This window comes from Uranotaenia lowii, chromosome 3 (genome assembly GCF_029784155.1).
Source record: "Uranotaenia lowii strain MFRU-FL chromosome 3, ASM2978415v1, whole genome shotgun sequence".
Taxonomy (NCBI): Eukaryota; Metazoa; Arthropoda; class Insecta; order Diptera; family Culicidae; genus Uranotaenia; species Uranotaenia lowii.
In genome coordinates this window covers 211,544,357-211,566,083 of record NC_073693.1, presented here as the reverse complement: position 1 = coordinate 211,566,083, position 21,727 = coordinate 211,544,357, and the positions used below count along the sequence as shown (strand labels likewise).

Here is a 21,727-nt window from a genome sequence, read left to right as displayed (position 1 = left end):
CGGAGTTTTTCGTCGGCAGCTGCTAATACCTTGCCAGATCAAACACTTTCTTGCAAACTTCTCAGCAAAAACGAATTCGAACTTGCCGGGGACATCACCATGACCAGTGCAGTGCACCACTGCAGTGGCTTCATAAAATTTTTGGCCAGGAAACTGCCCAAAATCCATCTTCACGTACGTTTCGTCATCCATGAGGATGCATCCGTCGAACTTCGTTGGAATCTTCTTGTATAACTTTCGGGCACGTCCTTTGGCTACTAGATTCTGCTTGAATGTCCGGTTTGGTTGCTTAGGGGCCGTTCACATACCACGTGGACAACTTAGAGGGGGGGAGGGGGTTATGGAAATGTCCACGCTTGTCCACGGAGAACGGGGTAGGGGTTTGTGTCATGTCCACGTGGACAAACTTACTTTTAAAATATTTTCTAAAGGCGAACAAATATTAAGATGTTTAAACCAAAATCTTTAAATGGCATACCTTTCCAGTTTAAGTTTAAACAATGAGTAGCTACTTCGAAGCAAATAATAAATATGATAATTGAGAAATTCAATATTTATAATCGGTTTTACAAAATCAGCCATTTCTATAACAGAAAGGCAAAAAGTGGTGTTTTCTAACGGTCAAATTATAGATATTTAAAATAAAAACTTTTTCAAATGTGTCCACGTGGACATCCGGGGAGGGGGGTAGGGGTTAGCCAAATGTCCACGCTTGTCCACGGAGGGGGAGGAGGGGGTCAAAATCTCATTTTTCTGTCCACGTGGTATCTGAACGGCCCCCTGGTTCGATAGGATCGTATTCTTTCGCGTAGACGAATCCTGATGGTGCACCGGTCGGCGTTGAATTTCTTGGCAATGTCGTAGTCCGACTACCCTGTGTTTGCCTTGATCGTTCTCAACACCTTCAAATGCAGTTTCCGATCCTTAATTCCACTATGACGCTTGGTATGAACCTGCCGATCGATAGTATGCATCTCACGGAAACGTTTAAGAACGCTGCATACGGTTGATTTGACCATTTTTAACAATTTCGCGATTTTTGAACCCGACCACGTCGGGTTTTTGACTTGAGTGTCCAAAATTAATTTTCGTCTCGCGGCTTCCATCACGTGTAACTTTTTTGAATCAAAACGAATCGTAATGAAATTTTCAGCACTGATAGAGGACACATTTCCGAACAAAGAACTGTCAAAAAATTCTAGATCCGACAACTAGGAGCGCTATGGTATTATAAACAGTGCGTCCAGATTTGTAGTGATCCATGCTTTATATTGTTGCACAAAACCTATAAATCAAGTAGTTTTTAATCGAATAATTCAATAAAATCAAGAAAACAAAAGGTGAAATAACTCCCATCTTCTTAAATTTGTTTTTTGGTCTTGTAATCTTTCCGATATTGTAATTTTTTTATTGGAATTCAGATAAATTATTTCAAACTTTATTTATTTCCCCCTTCGGGTTTTTGGAAATTTCGAAGGGGGGAGGGGGGGGGGGGGGTGGTGACAAAAGAAGAAACTGATATTTGTTCCAGCCTAATAGGTAAACGAACTGAGACAACTTGGAAAGCTGCGGAAAAAGAAAGCCTGATAGACTATGCTTTTAAACCAAAATTTACAGACTATTATGTTAGATACATAAAGGGATTTTGGACATCAACAAAAACAGATCATAAAATTATCACAATAGGTTTAGTTATATAAGAAAGAATTCAAAGAAATATACCAGGAAAACTTAATAGAAAACTTAATCTAAAATTGTTGAAAATGCCGAAAATTTGAGAAAAATATCACAAAAAAATGGAAATTGGGTTAAGTTTAATAATATAGGGGAATAACATTAATGAAAGATATAATAACTTTGCAAATAGCATTAAAAAAGTAGCGTATGAATCATGTAAAGATGCTAAAATTCCTCCCACTCCAATTGGAAAGAAGGCATTCTCACGACTTAAGGAAGCTCTAGAACTCACAAAAAAGTATCCGGACATGCAGTATTTCAAATACAAATTATCTAATAGGAAATTGGAATACAATCAAACAGTCCAAAAACACAAGGAGAAAGAAATAACGCTATTCTTCAAAAACCTAAATGGATGCAGGAAATAGAACTAGAAAAACATATAATTATCTCAAAGAATTTGTGAAACGAAGAAAACGAAAAATTGCTAATATTAGTTCTAAAACTTGGGAACATATATTGGCATTATGCAAGGGGGCAAAAATTGAACTCTGTAAAGTTCATGATTATACTCCTCTTCCAAATCCTCTTACTTTTGAAGAAATAAACACCATAATTTAAAACTGTTGCAATGGTAAATCATCAGGAGCGGACAACGTCCACACGGAGTTTATAAAATATGCGAACGAGGATACTATAAAATTTTTGACAGAAATTATCAGGGATGCTTATACCACAAACAATCAATTCAAGTGCCGACTCCCAAAAAAGCTGAAGCAAGAGAAGCAGATGACTGTAGGAGGATTTCGTTGTGTAAAGTTGTTTATAAAATATATGCTAGATGGCTAGACGATAAAATTAGATCTTTTTCGAATGAAGTAGGATTACACCAAGCAACATTTTCAAATAACCGTTCTACAGAGGATCATATTTTTGTGGCCAGACGTCTAATGGAGGAATGTTGAAAACAGGTCAGGGTCTTTTTGTTTTGACATTGAATATAAGAAAAGCTTTTGCTAATATCAATCTACACTGTCTAGATAACGTTCTGCTCAACTTAAAAGTACCATCTCGATTGATTGACAGAGTTTTAGCAGCCATTAGAAATGAAATGACACGAATTAGATGGGAGAATCAGCTATCTGAGGAAGCGAAAAGAGGAAAAGGTATCAAACAGGGGTTACCCTTGCTTCTTGCCTTTGTCGATGATTTGCTCTTGATTACTATGAATAAAACAGATCTTGAAATAGCAACGAAAGTTATTGAGAAAGAGCTAGCGAGAGTAGCCAAGTTTTGATAAGATACCCAGATAATTGAAAACTTCCAGCAGAAATAGTTTTAAATGGGAAAAATTAAGGTAAGTTCCAAACTGAAATATTTGGGTGTTTGTTTAACTGCCACATTAAATAGGAAGATGTCTAATAGAAATAGGTGCAGAAATGCTTTGCAGCTATCAAAATTAGTTATGGAGCATTTTCGTAGGTGATGGAAAGAATTAAAGAAACATGAGCTATCAAAGAACGAAAGAACATAAGCCGTAAATATCATGAATTTTTCGAAAAAGATACAACGGCTCACCGGCAGGACTCGATGTACCAAGCGATTTCATAACATTAGTATTGATTAGTTATAGAGTTTTGTAAGAAATTTAAACCTAAGTGGGAGTTGGGTAAGCCGAAATGTGCCGGGATAAGGACGGGGGCATCCTGACGGACAATCGTGAGGTGATCAAAAGGTGGAAGCAGCACTTCGATGAACACCTGAACGGCGCTCATGCAGGAGATCAAGACGGTGGGGGAAGGTACATCGCCGGCGTAGCCAACGACGTAGAGGAGCCATTCCCAACGATGAGTGAAGTTACGGAAGCCATTCGCCAGCTGAATAGAAACAAGTCGGCTGGGAAGGATGGCATCGCAGCTGAACTCATCAAAATGGGCTCGGACAAGTTGGCCGATTGCCTACACCGGTCCAGATCTGGGACATAGAACAGCTACCGGAGGAGTGGAAGGAGGGGTTAATATGCCGCCTCTAAAAGCAGGGCGACAAATTGGACTGTGAGAACTACCGAGCGATCACTGTCCTCAATGCCGCCTACAATGTGTTGTCCCGTATCCTACTCCGCCGCCTATCGCCACAAGCAAACAGATTCGTGGGAAGTCATCAGGCCGGCTTCATGGAGAGACGGTCTACGACGGACCAGATATTCACATTACAGCAAATCCTCCAAAAATGCCATGAACACCAAGTCCCTACGCACCATCTATTCATTGACTTCAAAGCCGCATACTACACGATCGACCGTAACGAGCTATGGAAAATCATGGACGAGAACGGCTTTTCCGGGAAGCTGATCAGACTGATCAAGGCGACGATGGATGGAACGCAGTGCTGTGTGCGGATTTCGAGTGAATTGTCGAATTCATTTGAATCGCGCAGGGTGCTTCGACAAGGAGATGGTCCATCCTGCATGGTCTATCCACGTGGCGCTAGAAGGTGTTATTCGACGAGCGGTGGGCGAAATGCGGGGCACGATTTTCAACAGATCCAGTCAACTTATCTGCTTTGCCGATGACATTGATATAGTCGACAGATCATCTGCGGCGGTGCAAGACATCTACTGCAAACTGAAACGCGAAGCAGGAAGGATTGGGTTGAAGATTAATACGTCCAAGACGAAGTACATGCTGGCCTGCGGATCCGAGACCGACCGAACCCGCTTGTCCAGTAATAACAAGGTCACGATCGACGGCGACGAGCTGAAGATAGTCGAAGACTTTGTCTATCTCGGCTCACCGGTGACCGCAGACAATGACACCAGCCGTGAGATCCGGAGGCGAATTATCAGCGGAAGTCGTGCCAACTATGGACTCCACAAGCAACTGAGGTCGAGAAGACTTAGCCCTCGCACGAAGTGTAACCTGTATATGACGCTCATTAGACCGGTTGTTCTCTACGGGCACGAGACATGGATATTGCTCGAAGAGGACCTGCGTACACTCGGGGTATTCGAGCGACGAGTGTTAAGAACCATCTTTGGCGGCGTACAGGAGAACGGAATGTGGAGGCGAAGGATGAACCACGAGCTCGCGCGACTCTACGGCGAACCCAGTATCCAGAAGGTGGTGAAAGCTGGCCGAATAAGCTGGGCGGGACATGTTGCGAGAATGCCGGACGACTGTCCTGCAAAACAGGTGTTCGCTACGAATCCGGTAGGAACAAGACGAGCGGGGGCGAACGAGCGAGGTGGTTAGACCAAGTGGAGCGTGATCTGGCGAACGTGGGGTGCCCGAGGAATTGGAGAACGGTTGCCATGGATCGAGTGAATTTTAGGAATTATGTTCGTCAAGTTACGTCGTGAGACGGAATACTATGTAAATAAAATAATTCTCCACAGAGACCTTAAGAAGTGACAGTTTTAGCTTGCAGCGCATATTGAGGTCAGAATGATAGCTAATGTCACCTTAACTTTAAAAGTATATTCTATCATTAATAATGCGAGAGATTGATGCAAATATATGGAGATTAGCAGTCTTCAATTAGTGGACCCACCAATTAACGGGACTTTTTAATTCGCTGACTCAATAAAAACTTACTCAATAATCACTGACGAAAAACTAGCGGACTAGCTAGAGATTAGTGAACTACCGCTTTTGTGCCAAACACTGGATTTAAGTATTTATCAGCTATAGGTACCTGGAACCAAAAAAATCCACGCATGCGTTCCCAAATATGAATGGAACATAACCGCCGCAGAATACTATGCTCTCTCGCTTAAGAGGCCGAATGTAGTCAATATTTTTTCTACCTGTCAGGTGACTTCTTCAAATAAGAAATGTAAAATTTGAATAATCTCATTCAGCTTATTTTTATTCAGTTATTTCCGGAATTCCAATCGTATTGTTAAAAACACGTACTCAAATGCACGATTGAACGTACATGAGAGATGCGACCATTGTTAAAATCGAGGTACCCAGTGTAGGTGCAGAGTTGTAAACAAAGCACGTAGATATTATTTTGTTGACAAGTGATTCATCTTTTCTTTCGAAAAAAAATGATCAAAGATCAATCAATGGATATAATCGTTTATAGGGTATGCTTAAGAATGAGGCGGCGAAGCCTAGCCGCTGAAATCCAAATTGTCGACGAGAATCTTGACTGGGACCAAATGAAGACGCTGTCCCTATGCACCGGAGGATCGGCGCAGAAACATTAAGTAAGTAAGTATCTTAACATATCGGATCGAAGTCTCCGTCGGATCCTGGAAAATAAACTTCAGACCAAGCCCTACAAGATACAAAAGGTTCAAGACCTTACGGTAAAGCAGAAACAAGAACGGGTAAAAGAACGGGCGCTGCTGGAAGCAAGGTTGAAGAATATCGTGTTTACCGACGAGAAACTTCATCGTACAGCAGTTCGTGAATAAGCAGAACGACAGAGTTTGGTTGCCAGACAGATCACGAAGCCATGCCGACTTGCTGACGGCCACCCAGCGACAGAAACCAACATCGGTGATGGTTTGCGCCGGAATCACCCGTGATGGCCGGACTCCGCTGGTTTTTGTCCCTGAAGGAGTGAAGATCAACCAAAATATATATCAGGAACTAGTTCTACAGATTGTCGTCGAACCGTGGGCACGTTGACATTTTGGTTCCAGGGATTGGGTTTTCCAACAGGACTCGGCGCCGGCTAACAAAGCAAAGAAATCCTAACTTTCGATTGCGCAATATTTTCGTCAGTTCGCCAGACCTGAACCCTATGGACTTCGCTGTTTGGAGTATGTTGGAGGCCGAAGTCTGCTCTAAGAAACATGAAGGTGTCCTGAAGGTCCTGAAGTGACATCTCGTGGCAGCTTGCGATTAAATACCACAAGAACACCTGCGTGCCTCATACGATGCGTTCCTCGACCGTCTGTGGCGAGGGCGAACAAGTCGAACTTTACCAGTGAATTTTGAAAAAGTAACTTGTTTTTAAGAGAAATTCAATGAATTTGAAATAAAAAGTTGTTGTTTTGATCAATTTATATGTTTATTTCAACGAATTGCCGGACCCTGTACAAACTGTGAAATGAGAACTAATATGGCAAAAATAGTCACCGGATCTTTTATCTTCGATTTTTATTAGATTTTTGCCTAGGGTCAGGGTACCCTGAATAAGGGATCAAGTCTCCTGTGACTTTAAAAATATCACAATTTTGTTAGTCTCACGAAAATACTTCTAGCTCATCTACAAGTTCATATATCGTTATAACCTTTGGAGCATATTAACTTGAAGTTACACGCAATAAGACTGCGAGTTGCTAAATTTTCCCAAAAAGATATGATGAAAATAAGAAAAGGGGATCAAGTATCTGAAATGAAGAGCAATTTTGGGGTTTTATTATGCAAACAATGTCTTCCGCTTTTCTTGAAAATTTAGTTATTTATATTTTGAGCTAAGTTAGTGTGAGGACTTCATGAACAAATATTAGGGACGATGTATGACGATAAAATTCTCTTGTAATTTTAGCGTTGTTGTATAAATATATTTTTTTAATCACTTTTCAGAACGTCCTTAGTAATCATGTTTGGCATCCTCGCTCGGTCATCTATTTGCACTGGCGATAGTATTCCAAAAATGAATATTTATCTCTACATCTAATTTATTCTTATCGAAATCATGTTCATGTCACCCTGTCAAATTAAATTTTCTTTGAAGAGAAACTTTACCAGATGAACATCAATTTCTTGTAAATATTGATATGATACGTTTTTTTTTTTTTTTTTAAATATTTGAGGATTGGTAAAAAACCTGCATGTTAAACTATCCAATCTGGAATTTAAAAGCAGCATGAAACTCCGGCTCCACTTAGACATTATGAAATAATCCAATGCTCCACCTCTTTGTTATCAAATTCCCGATCGGCTGTTTGTTCTCGATTCCACTTTCAACAGGCTGATAAACGCAAAACAGTGGGTGCTGATAAAAGTGGATTGGATGATCAAAAAATATGTATTCAGCTTTACGAAATGAAACGAAACGCCAGGAAAAAAACACCCGTTCCCACAAAGCGTTTGATCTTCTCCGGTTTCTAAACAAAAGAAAGAAATTACCACCTTTTTATGGTAATGAGATTAAAATTTAATTAACGAAACTCTCCTGCGCTGTCCTTTCCTCTTGTTTTTTTTCTCGTGGCAGGAGGCTACGGGTGTATGAACTTATCTTCTTCAGTAGACACAAGAAGATACACATACTTACACCCACACACACAGAGTGCCAACAGGCCAACAATATGGAGGGGTCAAGTCAGATAAGTCCTGCGAGGTTGGTTAGGATGATTTTGTTTGCAGTGGCCCTAACAAATGATGGTTAAACCGCTCTGTAAGCTCGGCAAATGTATTGCACGAATATCTTTGCCAAGTTCATTACATTCGGGGGAGGAATGCGAAGCTCAGCGTAAGTGTTTGGCGAAATTGTGACAGACTCTCTGGAGCCCGGCTGACGGACAACAGGATTCGGGGGCCTGATTCGGGGGTTTGCTCCGTTTGCTTTCCGTTAGGCAGCGCCGAAGGACCAGCCACAGGTGCACAGGACACCGCTCCCTAATGCCTTGTCAGTCTAGGACGGTTTAAATATTAATGCTGTATTAATAGCACTCAGATTGAGGTCGCCCACGAATCATGTTTACTCGTCAGGTTGTAGCGAATGTCGAGAGGAAAGCGAAGCAAATGTGATTTAATAAATATTTTCAAATTTAATGATTAGTTCTCTTTGGAACAGAAGTATTTTTGCTTGAAATATAGAAAGCTTTGTTCAAGTGTTTTATGCTTTGAGTATTTTTTGCAATTTTTCAGATTTCACGTAATTTTTTTAAATTAAATAACTCTATTTCAATCGTTTGTTTCCCAGACATTTATGTGATAAAATTAGTAAACCAAACAAGTAAACCAAACTAAAGTTAAAAAAACCAAAAAGTTGTTTTAACCTTTCAAAGATGTTCTGGTCAATATGTCCGGACGCACACATTCCAATCATCATAATCATATGTATATACTAAAGAACTGAGATTTTTTAGATACCAAGTAAAGGGTGTCCACGATGAAATTACCACACTATGAAATTGCTCTTACTTTTTAACCGTTGGGTAGAATTTAATGAAAATTTGGGTGGATTTAGTTCATAGTGAATTGTTTACATCCGGCAAGTTTTAAAGTCCTGTGATTAAAACTCGTGGAAATGGAGTCGAAAGAACAGCTCGTGCGTGATAAAATCTTGCGCATTCATCACGAGAACAAGGATCTCTCGCATCGTTCCATCGCTAAAACGTTGGGAATCGCGAACTCCACTATATCGCTTTTGGCACGAAAGGTCGGTTTTAAAACTGATGCGGTGAAAAATGTACAAAACTTTATTGAGTATTGTGAAAATATGTAACAAGTACGACACCTTCCAATATAAAATTTGGTCTTAATCGCTTGTTCGATAGAGTTCAAATGTGGTAAAAGATTTTCTGACGGATCAATGATAAATTTAAGCTTCTATTTAGATGAAATGTTGAAATCAAAACGAAAAAATGAAGGAAACACATTTTCAACATAAATTTTAAATAAAATGGTTCTAATTGAAGCTGCAGCTTTTACGTGTTACAATAAGCAAAGATCCTAGGGGTTTTCCTGAATAAGAAGTTGATTTACATCGTTTATCAATAGGACAATAATTTGTTCAATTTTATAATTATTATTGTTTTTGAATAGTGGTTTTAAATATCTATAATCAAAACTTTAGTTGATTAACATGGTGAAAAAAAAATGCTGTTAACCTGTACTTCTTCAATATCTACATACAAAGAAAGTGCAGCAATTGCAACGTAACCAAGCTAGAAAACATGAAGTCGGCTCAGTTAAAAGTTTTGGCCTGTGCCACAAAGTATCGGATATTATTTTGCCGAGATTTACACGTTGGGGAATGTTTTACATACACACATAGATATGTATGCAAACGTTTCGTGTTGTGTTGTAACAACAAAAGTGCTTAGAGGGAAAAGCTTCAACTTCGCAACTATTTCGCCTCGTTCCTTTATTTGCGCCAGCTTCAAACGAATTGTTTGCATTCAACTTTGGTGGAGAAGTTGAAACACAACACAAATAACAACATCAACAACCACACCGTACACTGAAGAGGAGAACATGTCAGGGAGAATTCCTCCGAAGGCGCATAGCGTTGGCAAGTTGGTAAAGCCTTTCCCCGACATTTCTGTCTCTGCAGCTCCGGACTGTAAACTCGACGGGAAAGCAGCTGAAAATTTGGTTCATTCCGTCGAAGATTGGCGGTTCTGGGCGGACGAATATCTTCTATTACATCATTTCCTCATACCATGTTGTTTTAAATTGTTGCCCTTTCGGCATTTCTCTGCTGAAAACTGCGAAAGATAAAGTCACATAGCTTAGAAGAAAGCACACATGTAGAGCACACCATCAGGAGCTTAGGAGTATATAATGGCCAATCTGCTGCCGGGCTATCATCACGTTCTACAGATGCACATAATCGTCAATTTTCAGGCCATCTGCTTGGCGGCTGGAAGATGTTTTATTTTCCACCCCCTCGGAACCTTCTAGAAGCAGCATACCGAAAGGATGGGAAAGCTGCGCATAAACTTCTTCAGTTAAACCAAGAAGGAAAAAATTCAACACTTAGCGCTACAAAACAAACACCGAAACTCTGAGGACGGTTTCACCTCGATATTCCTTGAAACTCAGAAAATGGCCCAAAGCTGCGTCCCTCCGGAAGGGCAAGAAATGTGATGAATAGCAGTAAAGTTTAGTTTTTGGGGAACTTGGCGACGAATGAAACAAAAAGTGTTTCATGTGTCTTTCTTTTTTTTAAAGCCTTCTCCTCTAGGGCGCAAAGGACACCTGAATACTTCAGTGAACGGCTTCGGATGCTATTCGTATGGCCTCACTTGGTTATAATTATTTATTCAGAAATGATAAATATTATGGATGTGTTTCCCGGAAGAAATTAGAATTGCGGAGCATTTTGGCGCAAACACTGCATTCCCAGGGGTGCCAGGAAAAACGTGACAAGAAACAGATTAATCTGCATTTTTAAAGGTAGTTATTAGCCGATATTAAGTTAAATTTACGAGTTAGGAACAAAAAAGAGAAAATTTTAATTTAAACAATTTAATTTTCATTTAGATCACTGTTAATTGATCGTTGAGTTCTCAATAGACTGAAATATACACATTGGATAGTTAAATCGTAATCAAGCCATTAAAAAAATGAGCGTACAATCAAACAGAACCAAAAGTATATAGGGTAAATGATCTTGAGCGGAACTAAATGGTACAATTCGACGCAACTCGGAATAGTTGATCAAGCGGTATGGCTATGGGTTTTATCCGAACAAAATTTTTTTCCATTCAACGGATAGATCTTGGTTTCTGCTTTCTAATGATGATTTTTAGAAAATTTTGGAGTAAATCCTAATAACTCTAGAGCTATTTTACTGAAGTAAGAATTCTGATCTTGAGCGGAACCAAGCCGATCTTGAGCGGAACTAAAATATGATCTTGAGCGGAACCATTTTCTTCTGTCAACATTTTGGAAAGCTCTTATTCCAAATACTTGTGTTACTGTGAAAACTTCATTTAATTTTTATCTTTGAAGATTTAAAAGTTAAAAAAATAATGTTTTTATGTAAAAAAAGAAACTTTGCGTCCCTAAGTTGTTCTCAAAATATCCGTTCAATGTATTTCTTGCTAAAAAAAAGGTGCAATTTTCACTTTTATTTGCTGCATCCTATTTTGAATCGATTCCCTGAACTCAAATTTTAGTTTTTTTATCTCAAAAATTAAATTCGTAAGTATATCTGATTGATTATTTGAATGTGAGTGTTTAGGGTCATCTAGCCCCGAACAACCTTTGAAGGTAACGACAAAGTCAGTAATACAAAAGAAGATGCCTTAAATTACAGATTTTGCAAAAAAACTGTACATTGCCCTATTCAATGTTTTTGGGAAAAAAATCTGATATTTTGGGATTTCTTATTCTCTTTATTCCTTTAATTTCATTCAAATTCATGATAAATTGGATCATTTTTATATTTTAGTTGGGAAAAATCAGTTTGCGTTGAAAATCTTTTCAAACTTTTCTAATTCAATGTAAGAAACCTTAATTTTACATTGACAACAACAAAACTATAACTATGAAAATCCATTCGAAATTAAAAAATTCTATGAAATCTGAAACTATTTCGAAATCTCATGTTCTATGAAACAGATGCTGTGAAAAAGTTTCCTCAAAATTCTAAAAATTACAGATTTTTTTGTGATTTTTGCAACCTTTCTCTAAGCAACTTATTCATAGAATAAAGTTTATAATAAATTCCAGTTTCTTATGAATCACAATATTATTTATTTATATTAAAAATTTATGGAAACGTTAATTATTTAGATCAATTGATAAAACAATTATTTCTCAAACCGATTCCTAGTTCGAGCTCAAGTGTAAAATCAAACACAAGGCAATCGGATAGGTTTTCAATATCAGGCCACCAATTGAATCATGGAGTATTATAAAAAATCTGACTCGGTGTGCTTTGCTAAGTTTGTAAAACTGAAGGAATATGTGTCAAAAAACAATTAGATTTTTTGTTTATTAGGTAGTATATCGTTTTCAATAGTAATTCAACATCTAAAACAACCTCTTTAAATGAAAGCTACGAACAGAAATGGCAATGAAGATTAATCCTTATTCTAAAATAATGACTTAACTTTATTGACTTCGTTAGTTCTCAAATTATGCCCAAAAATATGTATGAAAACCTTTCTCTTCCTTCGCGTCGTCCCTCTGAAAGGAAGCATCAAAAACACAATTCTTGTACCCCAAAAAATTATTTTTTTTGTGCGTCTGGTTTGGTACGCTGTGACACCAATTAATTAATTTTGGTTCTATTCGAACTTAATTTTACATCTTTTCTTTCCCTAAGCCGATATAATAAGAAATATACAAAGGTGCTGCATACATTCAGGGGTAAAAACCACGTGTGAGACATTAGGCATAAGGCAACGCACCTAGCGGTTTATTCCGGAAGCTAGTAGTTCCGCTCAAGATCAAAGATGGTTCCACTCAAGATCATATTTTACTTTTGAAAATTACGCCATTAATTGGTATTTTGACGGAAAACTTGTTAGAAAAACCCGAATTATGCTTTTTTATGAGTTTTTCTACCATTTTAGTTATTAAGAATCGGTTCATAACGGTCAAGGGTTACATAAATTGACGTTCAAAGTCAGCGTAAATTGTTGAAAATTGCAGCAGAAATGCGTATGTTTTTAAATCTTCTAATAATATTATTTCAGTTAATAAATTTTAGCAAAAATGTCAATGCTTTTATGAAAGGATCTTGAAAAAGTGTTTTTTCAACACTTTTATAAGATTCATTAACAATCATTGCCTAGATCTTAGGAAAAGTAAATGGTTCCGCTCAAGATCAGATTTCGACTAGTTCCGCTCAAGATCATTTACCCTATCTATAGATGTATTTATAATTACAAAATAGATTTTTTCTCTGAAAGTTATTTCAAATAGCTAATGAAAATGACTTTAAAGCAATAAGTTGTTCGAATATTGATTCTAATACCTACATAAATAACCCCAAAGGTTTTAAGAATGAGATTAAAATTAGCTTGTCAACAAGTAAATTTGAATTTACATGACAGGAATTTTCAACAGGCAAGCCAAGATAATGCAAGACTTCATTTTTTCATTGGTGTCAGGAGATTTAGGTTCGAGTTTTACTTATTGATTAATAAGTTTTAAATAAGTTTTAAATAAGTTTTATTCCGATCCGTTCCGTTGAATTTTCTTTTGAAAACACTGTAAACAATAATTGAAATGAATTTCGTTTACAAATGTGTCTGCTTTTATTAAAGACATCTCACGGTATCACAAAACTTGCTCTTTAGAGATTGATTCTTGTTGATTCGTATCTTTGTCATTCAAATGCCACTGGGTTGATTGAAATTTGTAGGTATCTAACTAATGTAATAAATATTTCAGCATATCATGTTTGCGTATGATAATTATCATAATGTTTAAGCAAGATTCAAAATAAACAGTATAAACACAATTTAGTTGCAAATCAAATTTTTATTTCACTTTTATGTTCTGTCGCATACAATTTCGATTCCTCCATGAGAAAATAACGTACAAAATTGATAAAACTTTCATAAACTATTTGTTCTTTCGCTGAAATAATTTCGGATTTCGGATGAAATGAATTTCTCTATATAGTAGGTTGTGTTACAAATTTGAAAACATTTATTGAAAATTGTTCGATTTGTGTTATATGTTTAATTATCAGAACGGAGGTAGGCTTAATAGCGGCACGTTATCCAAACATAATTGGATGTAGAAAGGGTCTAACATAAGCATTCTAAATTGCCCGGATTTTCAGGGGAAGAAATGGAAAAGCTCGGTCCGGCCGGATTGCCCGGATATCGAGGAAAAAATACCGGGATTCTACATTTTCAACTTATTTCATCAGAATAAACTTGCAAACAATTTTTGGTATTATTATTTTTAGGTAAGCATGCTCGGTGGAATGAAAAACTAGAGAGTTTTTTTTTTTTAATTTTAAAGAAAGGTGGATAGACAGGCATTAGTGCGCCAATAGGAGAAAGCTTGATAGGTGTTGAAATTTTAAGCTAGAGGGAATGTTGATGAAACGTACCCATGAATTACATGCAAATATATAGAAATACATGGGAATACATGGGAATTATGTTTCTCAGTTTCTCATGCATAGTTAGCTAGTGTAGAGCAAAGACGTTGCAACTCATGTATTACAGCTATTGGCGCACTAATGCCTGTCTATCTCTCTTTTTTTTAAATATTAAAAAAAATAAAAAAAAATCTCTCCTCCGAGCATGTCACTTAAAATTAGAATCATAAAAATTACGGCGATTAAAATCATATAACAATAATGAATAATTTTCATGGGTTTATTTTGCACCTTTCACCTAAAGGGTGATACGGTTAAAATTTGGTCAATATCAACTTGACGTATTTCTTTCAATTTTGCATTTAAAAAACCTGTACACCCCTCATTTTGAAGGTATGTGTGTGTAGAATGTTGCTCCTATTTTGATTTTGGAATTCACTCTTCAGTTGTCAAAATGCCGTCCAAGGAAGAAGAGCAGCGTATCAAAATTCTGCTCGCACATCGCAAAAATCCGAGCTACTCGCACGCAAAGCTGGCAAAATCGCTAAAAGTTGCCAAATCAACCGTAACAAATGTAATTAAAGTGTTTGGGGACCGTTTGTCGACAGCCAGGAAGTCTGGATAGGGGGGAAATAAAAAACCGGAAGCGGCTGAGACGACAAAGAGAGTTGCCGGTAGTTTCAAGCGAAACCCTAACCTCTCTCTACGAGATGCCGCAAATAAGCTGGGTGTATCGCGTACAACCGTGCATCGAGCCAAAAAAACGAGCCGAACTATCTACTTACAAGAAGGTAGTGACTCCAAATCGCGATGATAAACAAAATACGACGGTTAAAGCGCGATCCCGGAGGCTGTACACGACGATGCTGACGAAGTTTGACTGCGTGGTAATGGACGACGAAACCTACGTCAAAGCCGACTAAAGGAAAAGGAAGGGGAAAGGTAGCAAATATTTTCAAGCACATGAAACTGTAAAAGTTCGCGAAGAAATATCTGGTTTGGCAAGCCATCTGTACCTGTGGCTTGAAAAGCAGCATTTTCATAGCTTCCGGGACTGTCAACCAAGAAATTTACGTGAAATAGTGTTTGAATAAACGTCTGCTGCCTTTCCTGAAGAAACACGGTTGTTCCGTACTGTTTTGGCCGGATTTGGCATCTTGCCATTACGGTAAAAAGGCCATGGAGTGGTACGCCGCCAACAACGTGCAGGTGGTTCCCAAGGACAAGAACCCTCCCAACACGCCAGAGCTCCGCCCAATTGAGAAATACTAGGCTATTGTCAAGCGGAACCTAAAGAAGACCAAAAAACTGCTAAGGACGAGCATCAGTTCAAGGCAAACTGGCTTTCTGCGGCGAAGATGGTGGACTAGGTGGCTGTACAAAATCTGATGGCAGGGGTTAAGCGTAAGGCCCGGCAATTCGGCGTTGGAAAAGCGGAAGCCTAACTGAATATTTTTCCTGAATTTTATACTTATTAAACTTGGAAAATAAATTTAATTAGATTTTTCAAATAAACGATTTCACCGATTTATACGCGTTTTCCCTTGACCAAATTTTGACCGTATCACCCTTTAATAAAAAAGTCAAAGTTATCCAAATAAAAACATGATTCAGTATTCAATATGAGAACCGAAATAAAATATCAGATTGTTCATCATAAAAAAGGGTAATCTGAATCTGTTTTAAGAGCTTTAGAAGAAAGATATCAGAATATCAGTCAGTAGATTTCAATAGAAAAATTAAGAATTTCAACTTGAAGTATTATATGGCATTACAAAAACCGGGAAAAAACCGGGAAAAAACCGGGAAAAAACCGGGAAAAAACCGGGAATTCGGAAATGGAAACTCGCTGGCCACCCTGTAATGATGAACACGTGTTTTCTCAGCATTTGTTTATGATTAAATTTTACTTTTTACCATCAAAATCACGATAACCATCCAAACCTTAAAAATAATCCTTAAACATTACTTTATATTTTTTAGAATTGTGGATCTGTGATTATATGAAAAGATGCCTTCCAGCTATGTAAAACTGAAAATAACCTATAACTTTTCAACAGTAAATAACCTATAACTTTTCTACAGTAAATTTAAAAAATCTACAAATCTCACCACAATGCACTGTTTAGATGTGGTTTCAATCGAGGAATAATGCCAATATCAAAAGTCATAACATAACAAGAATCGTTACAGTGTATATAATTACCCTATAGACAAGGGGGTAATTTTCAACAAACGGGGTAATTATGAACAAGCGTTTTACGCCAACAACCTGCAACTTAAAAATTAGAAAAAAATCTTAAAATGAAGAAGGTAACGAGTCATTCATTTTTGGTTACTTTTCAGAACTTCGAAATTAAAGGGCCACTTGTTTGAGCTGGTAGTATGAAAAACTGAGTAATTTTGTTCAAAATTACCCCACCTAGCCCTACATTATGGAACAATCGTACACGGAAAATAATAAAAAGGTAAAATTTACCGAGATAGCCAAGGTAAACGACCGTGAAAGCCAAAAAGGTAGCTTCTACCTCTTCGAGGTGAAACTCACCTCACAGCGAGGTAAAATTTACCTGAATCGAGGTTGGAAAAAAGGTACAATTCACCGAGGAAAAAAGGTGAATCCAAAAAAGGTAAATCTTACCTCGTAGCGAGGTGAAGTTCACCTGAATTGAACTGAATAAAAAAGTATAATTCACCTAGAAAAAAAGGTAAAACCAAAGAAGGTAAAACTTACCTCGTAGCGAGGTGAAGTTGACCTGGATTGAGCTAAACAAAACGGTACAATTCTTCTCGAAAAAAAGTGACTATTCGTCGAACCCGTTTATTGAGGTTAAGCTGTTTTGTCATTCAGGAACAAGTTTTGCTTTGTGCATAATATGTGAAAATCGGAATAGAATGGTAAGTGTTTTCTTAGATATCATTTTGTTGTGCTGGTTCTCGTCATAATACATTGCTTATAGGTGTATTCCACGTCATCCTCCAGCCGGAAAAGCCGAACCTGACCGGATTAGCCGAACAGAGGAGGTCATGAATGTACGCAACGCAGGAGTATTCAGCGGCCATGGCGGCTCGGAAGAACGCGAAGCCGAATTACCAGTCCCTATTTATCTCCAATAAATATATATTTTTGATAGAATTTTGTATTTTTTTAATTCTTATTGAAGAAACCAATCAAACCAACCAGCATTTACCTTTCAAATCAGTAAATGGGAAAACGGTATTATTTACTATTTTGCTAGATGAATGCGAAAAAGGTAAAATATACCTTTTTGCTAGGTGAATTGAAAAATGATATAATTTACCTTTTTGCTAGGTGAATGAAAAAAAGGTAAAATTTACCTCGAAAGAGGGGTGGAAAAAATTCACCTCGCAAAAAGGTAAATTTTACCTTTTTTTTATTTTCCGTGTATGAAAGTTGAAAAAACAGCATTAACCTACCAAAGTGGAGGCAACATACATACATAAATTTCATTTCTAACTGCGGTCGTGATGCCATGTTTCAGTAAAGGCGATGATGTCGTATCAGGAAGTGACGAGCAGATAATCAATCAAGCAAGAATTGACACCACCAACTTTCTGATAGGTCGGGTACATTTATAAGAATTATAACTATTCTGGATTGATTTTTTGAGAAAAAAGATGGATCCTTAATTAGGTAGAATTCAAAAAGAGACGAAATATATTAATCCCGTCTAAAAAAGGCGGGGTTGGGAAAAGAACGACAACAAATCCACAAATGTGTACAAGTTTGCATTCCGTATAGGTTTCCATCTCAGTTTTTTTAGAACAATTTTAACGATAATTGTTTTAAATAAAGCCATAAGCAGTTTTATTGTTTGAAAATTAAGGAAAGAATGATAGAAGTATGAAAAATTACAACAACAAAATAACAAAAAACAGAATTTTTCAGTTCTTTTAGTTTTCCAAGTTTTGAAAATAAATTTTGAACAAATTTTCCTCAACGAAAAAGCTAAACTTCTGTGAATTTTTCAGCAAAAAAAAAGAGTTTTAGAGGGTTCAATGGACGATACCCATACCCATTCCTTTATCATTAGTTTATCTGTCTTCAAAATAAAGTGTATTTAATTTCGTTTCCTCAACTATCTACTTTCAGATTGTCGAAGATTGGAAGTTCGTTTCGATGGTGCTGGACAGGTTCTTCCTGTGGGTGTTCACCATTTCCTGCATCTTCGGTACCTTCGGCATTATCTTCCAGAGCCCGTCTCTCTATGACACTCGCGCTCCCGTCGATCAACAGCTAAGCGAAATCCCACTGCGGAAAAATAACTTCATGCTGCCACCGGATATCGTTCGCATCACGCTGGACTAAGGATGGTTGTGATGAAAACGAACTTGTTCCAATTCAATCAGTATTAAAGAACATTAGTCGGTTTTTATGCAATGTAAGTTTTATAGCTAAACCCCATAACTTCAGGGGATTTTTTTTTATTATCTGACAATTTGCGCCGGGGGTCTTCAGATTTTCCCCAAAATCGAAAATTGGGTTCATTTTTGCGACTTAAAACCACATGTATTTTTTCAGATTTCTAACATTTTTATTTTTAGAGTTAGCTTCGGTTAGATTTTTTTGTAAATAAAAAATAACCATTTTTCAAAGCTACATAACTCTGTTGTTTCTCAACGGAAATTATGAAATAGCACATCAAAATGCATTGAAATTTTATCAGCTTTCCAAATAAAATAGTTGAAAAAAATTAAATAATGACCTTCAACATGAAAAGTTGTAAATAAACTTTAAATGGCGTCTAAAAGTACCGTCTGCACCACCGAATATTTTGCAAAAAATACCATTGTATAGCTCGATTCATGATGCAACTTTCATCTGAAGACACCAAAGTGGGCCATTAACACCTTGAAGAGTTATGAAAGAAATAATGACAATAAATCTCTTTTTTTGCATCGAAAACAAACAATGGTGGAACAACTGCACTCACATATGGAGATAGCAAGCACTTCTAACAACATGGAAACAAAAGAACTTACCAAAGCAGGTAAAAAACACTACTTTTTCGTGCTTTGTAGAGTGTTTGCAGCAAAACTGACTTTAAATTTTAACCAAAATTCTGAGTATCGTATTGTTTATTTGATATAACTAATAATGGGAATGTTGCTTTTACAACCTGGTCATATACTATATAACTTATTAATTTTTCGATCAAAGATCATTGTGAAGCATAATCAATGCCAATAGTAGAAGGTTCAGTCCCTGTGTTTGGGATCACAAAAATGTGATTAAAAACATGAAATATAGACGTGCTTTACACAGTTTTTATATCGGGAGCTAAGCACTGGACACCAAAATCCTTTCCCATTGATCAAAAAAGTATGAGAAAGTGGCACAAATGTTGAAGAAATAATCAAAGAGCTCAGTGTGGCCAGCCCAGGCTGTAAAATGATGAAAATATGATACTTTTACCGTATTCGTTTTCTACATTCGCCCAGTTTTGAGGTTTACCATACTAGAACGAACATAATTAGTCGTCAGTGTTTTGCTACCTCGATCGCTCACACACGAATCTTCAGTGTTCCACCGTCCATTTTAAATCGAATCTGGGGAATTACGGATGCAAAACTTAGCGCATAAACTTCTAAAAGTGACAGTAAAATGAGCATAACTTGTTGTGACCTGTTGCAAAACTGGGTATAAACGAAAACGTTATTAGATTTTGGGATATAACATGAAGTCAGTTAAGCTACAACAATCTACCGCTCCTTCTTTCATAACAGTCCCATATTCAATAATAAGCAAGCGAGACAATCAGCTTTTTCTGTTTTGGAATATATTTTTAAATTGTGACCACCACTTTCAGCATAAACGAAAATCGTTTCTAGGTTGTCATAATAAATCGTTAGACCTTAAAATTTTTTAAATTGGGTTATTGGTAAGGTCGAGAGCACCATTTTTATTCATTATGGGACTGTTAATCGACCATATTTGAAACCTTTTTCTAATCTACTAGCATAACAGTCCCATAGAAAATATATTTTTCTCACCAAGCTACTTTCTAACATTTGAATTCGATCATTTTTGAACTTCTAAATGCAATTGTCAGAAAAGGAAACATACTTTTGCAAAAAAATATCATGAATTCCACATTGTAAGTTGAATCTTTTTAAGATTTTTGATTGCATCCGATAGTTTTTCGCTCAGGAAGTCATTCCTAAGAAAGTCAGACCTGCCTTCGAAAACTAGTGTGCATCATTCGACATCAAGTGAGTTAAAAAAATGTTTAAATGATTCAAAGCAATAAACCAAAGACTATTTCGCCGAAAGAAACATTGAAAAGTAACCAAATCCGTGGTATTTCACATATGAGACTGTTATTCAGGTATATTTCATATAGGACAGCCACGAATTGATTTTTTTTTTCGAAATTTCTAGAACAAAACTTCTTTTTTTTAGTCTTTTATGTTGAAGCCTTTTGTTGACCTAAAATGACGAAAATTCATATGGGACTGTTATGCGCGTAGGGGCAATTTGAAAAGGACGAAAAAATAGTGTTTTTTACCAGCTTTGATAAGTTCTTTTGTTTCCATGTTGTTAGAAGTGCTTGCTATCTCCATATGTGAGTGCAGTTGTTCCACCATTGTTTGTTTTCGATGCAAAAAAAGAGATTTATTGTCATTATTTCTTTCATAACTCTTCAAGGTGTTAATGGCCCACTTTGGTGTCTTCAGATGAAAGTTGCATCATAAATCGAGCTATACAATGGTATTTTTTGCAAAATATTCGGTGGTGCAGACGGTACTTTTAGACGCCATTTAAAGTTTATTTACAACTTTTCATGTTGAAGGTCATTATTTAATTTTTTTCAACTATTCTATTTGGAAAGCTGATAAAATTTCAATGCATTTTGATGTGCTATTTCATAATTTCCGTTGAGAAACAACAGAGTTATGTAGCTTTGAAAAATGGTTATTTTTTATTTACGAAAAAATCTAACCGAAGCTAACTCAAAAAATAAAAATGTTAGAAATCTGAAAAAATACATGTGTTTTTAAGTCGCAAAAATGAACCAAATTTTCAATTTTGGAGAAAATCTGAAGACCCCCGGCGCAAACCCGTCAGATAATAAAAAAAAATCCCCTTCACGTAACTAAAAATATAGGTATGAAGGCTAAGCAAAAGTTGTTCGAATATTATACCATACACAATTTAATACTCCAATAAACAGTTTCTTCGTAAGATGTTCGTTTATTTGGGTAAGAAGGGTATCACAAGCTTTCGGCAATTGATCTTTTCACTAATTTCCCGAAAACATTTCATGTGGAAAGTTTTTCAAAAATCACGATAAAATGTGTCTTAGACTTAAGTTTTCTAGAGATT

At 36.9% G+C, this 21,727-nt stretch overlaps 1 protein-coding gene across 1 annotated transcript in view; it reads left to right on the top strand.

Moving 5' to 3' along the window:
- Positions 1 to 21,513, top strand: part of LOC129758654 (acetylcholine receptor subunit beta-like 2) — a 56,978-nt gene extending 35,465 nt beyond the window's left edge. The window contains exons 9-10 of the mRNA XM_055756217.1: positions 18,494 to 18,813; positions 21,493 to 21,513. Of these exons, the coding sequence (XP_055612192.1) occupies positions 18,494 to 18,709 (216 nt within the window). The 3' untranslated portion in view covers positions 18,710 to 18,813; positions 21,493 to 21,513. The remainder of the gene's footprint in view (positions 1 to 18,493; positions 18,814 to 21,492) is intronic.
- The last annotated feature ends 214 nt before the right edge of the window (positions 21,514 to 21,727 follow it).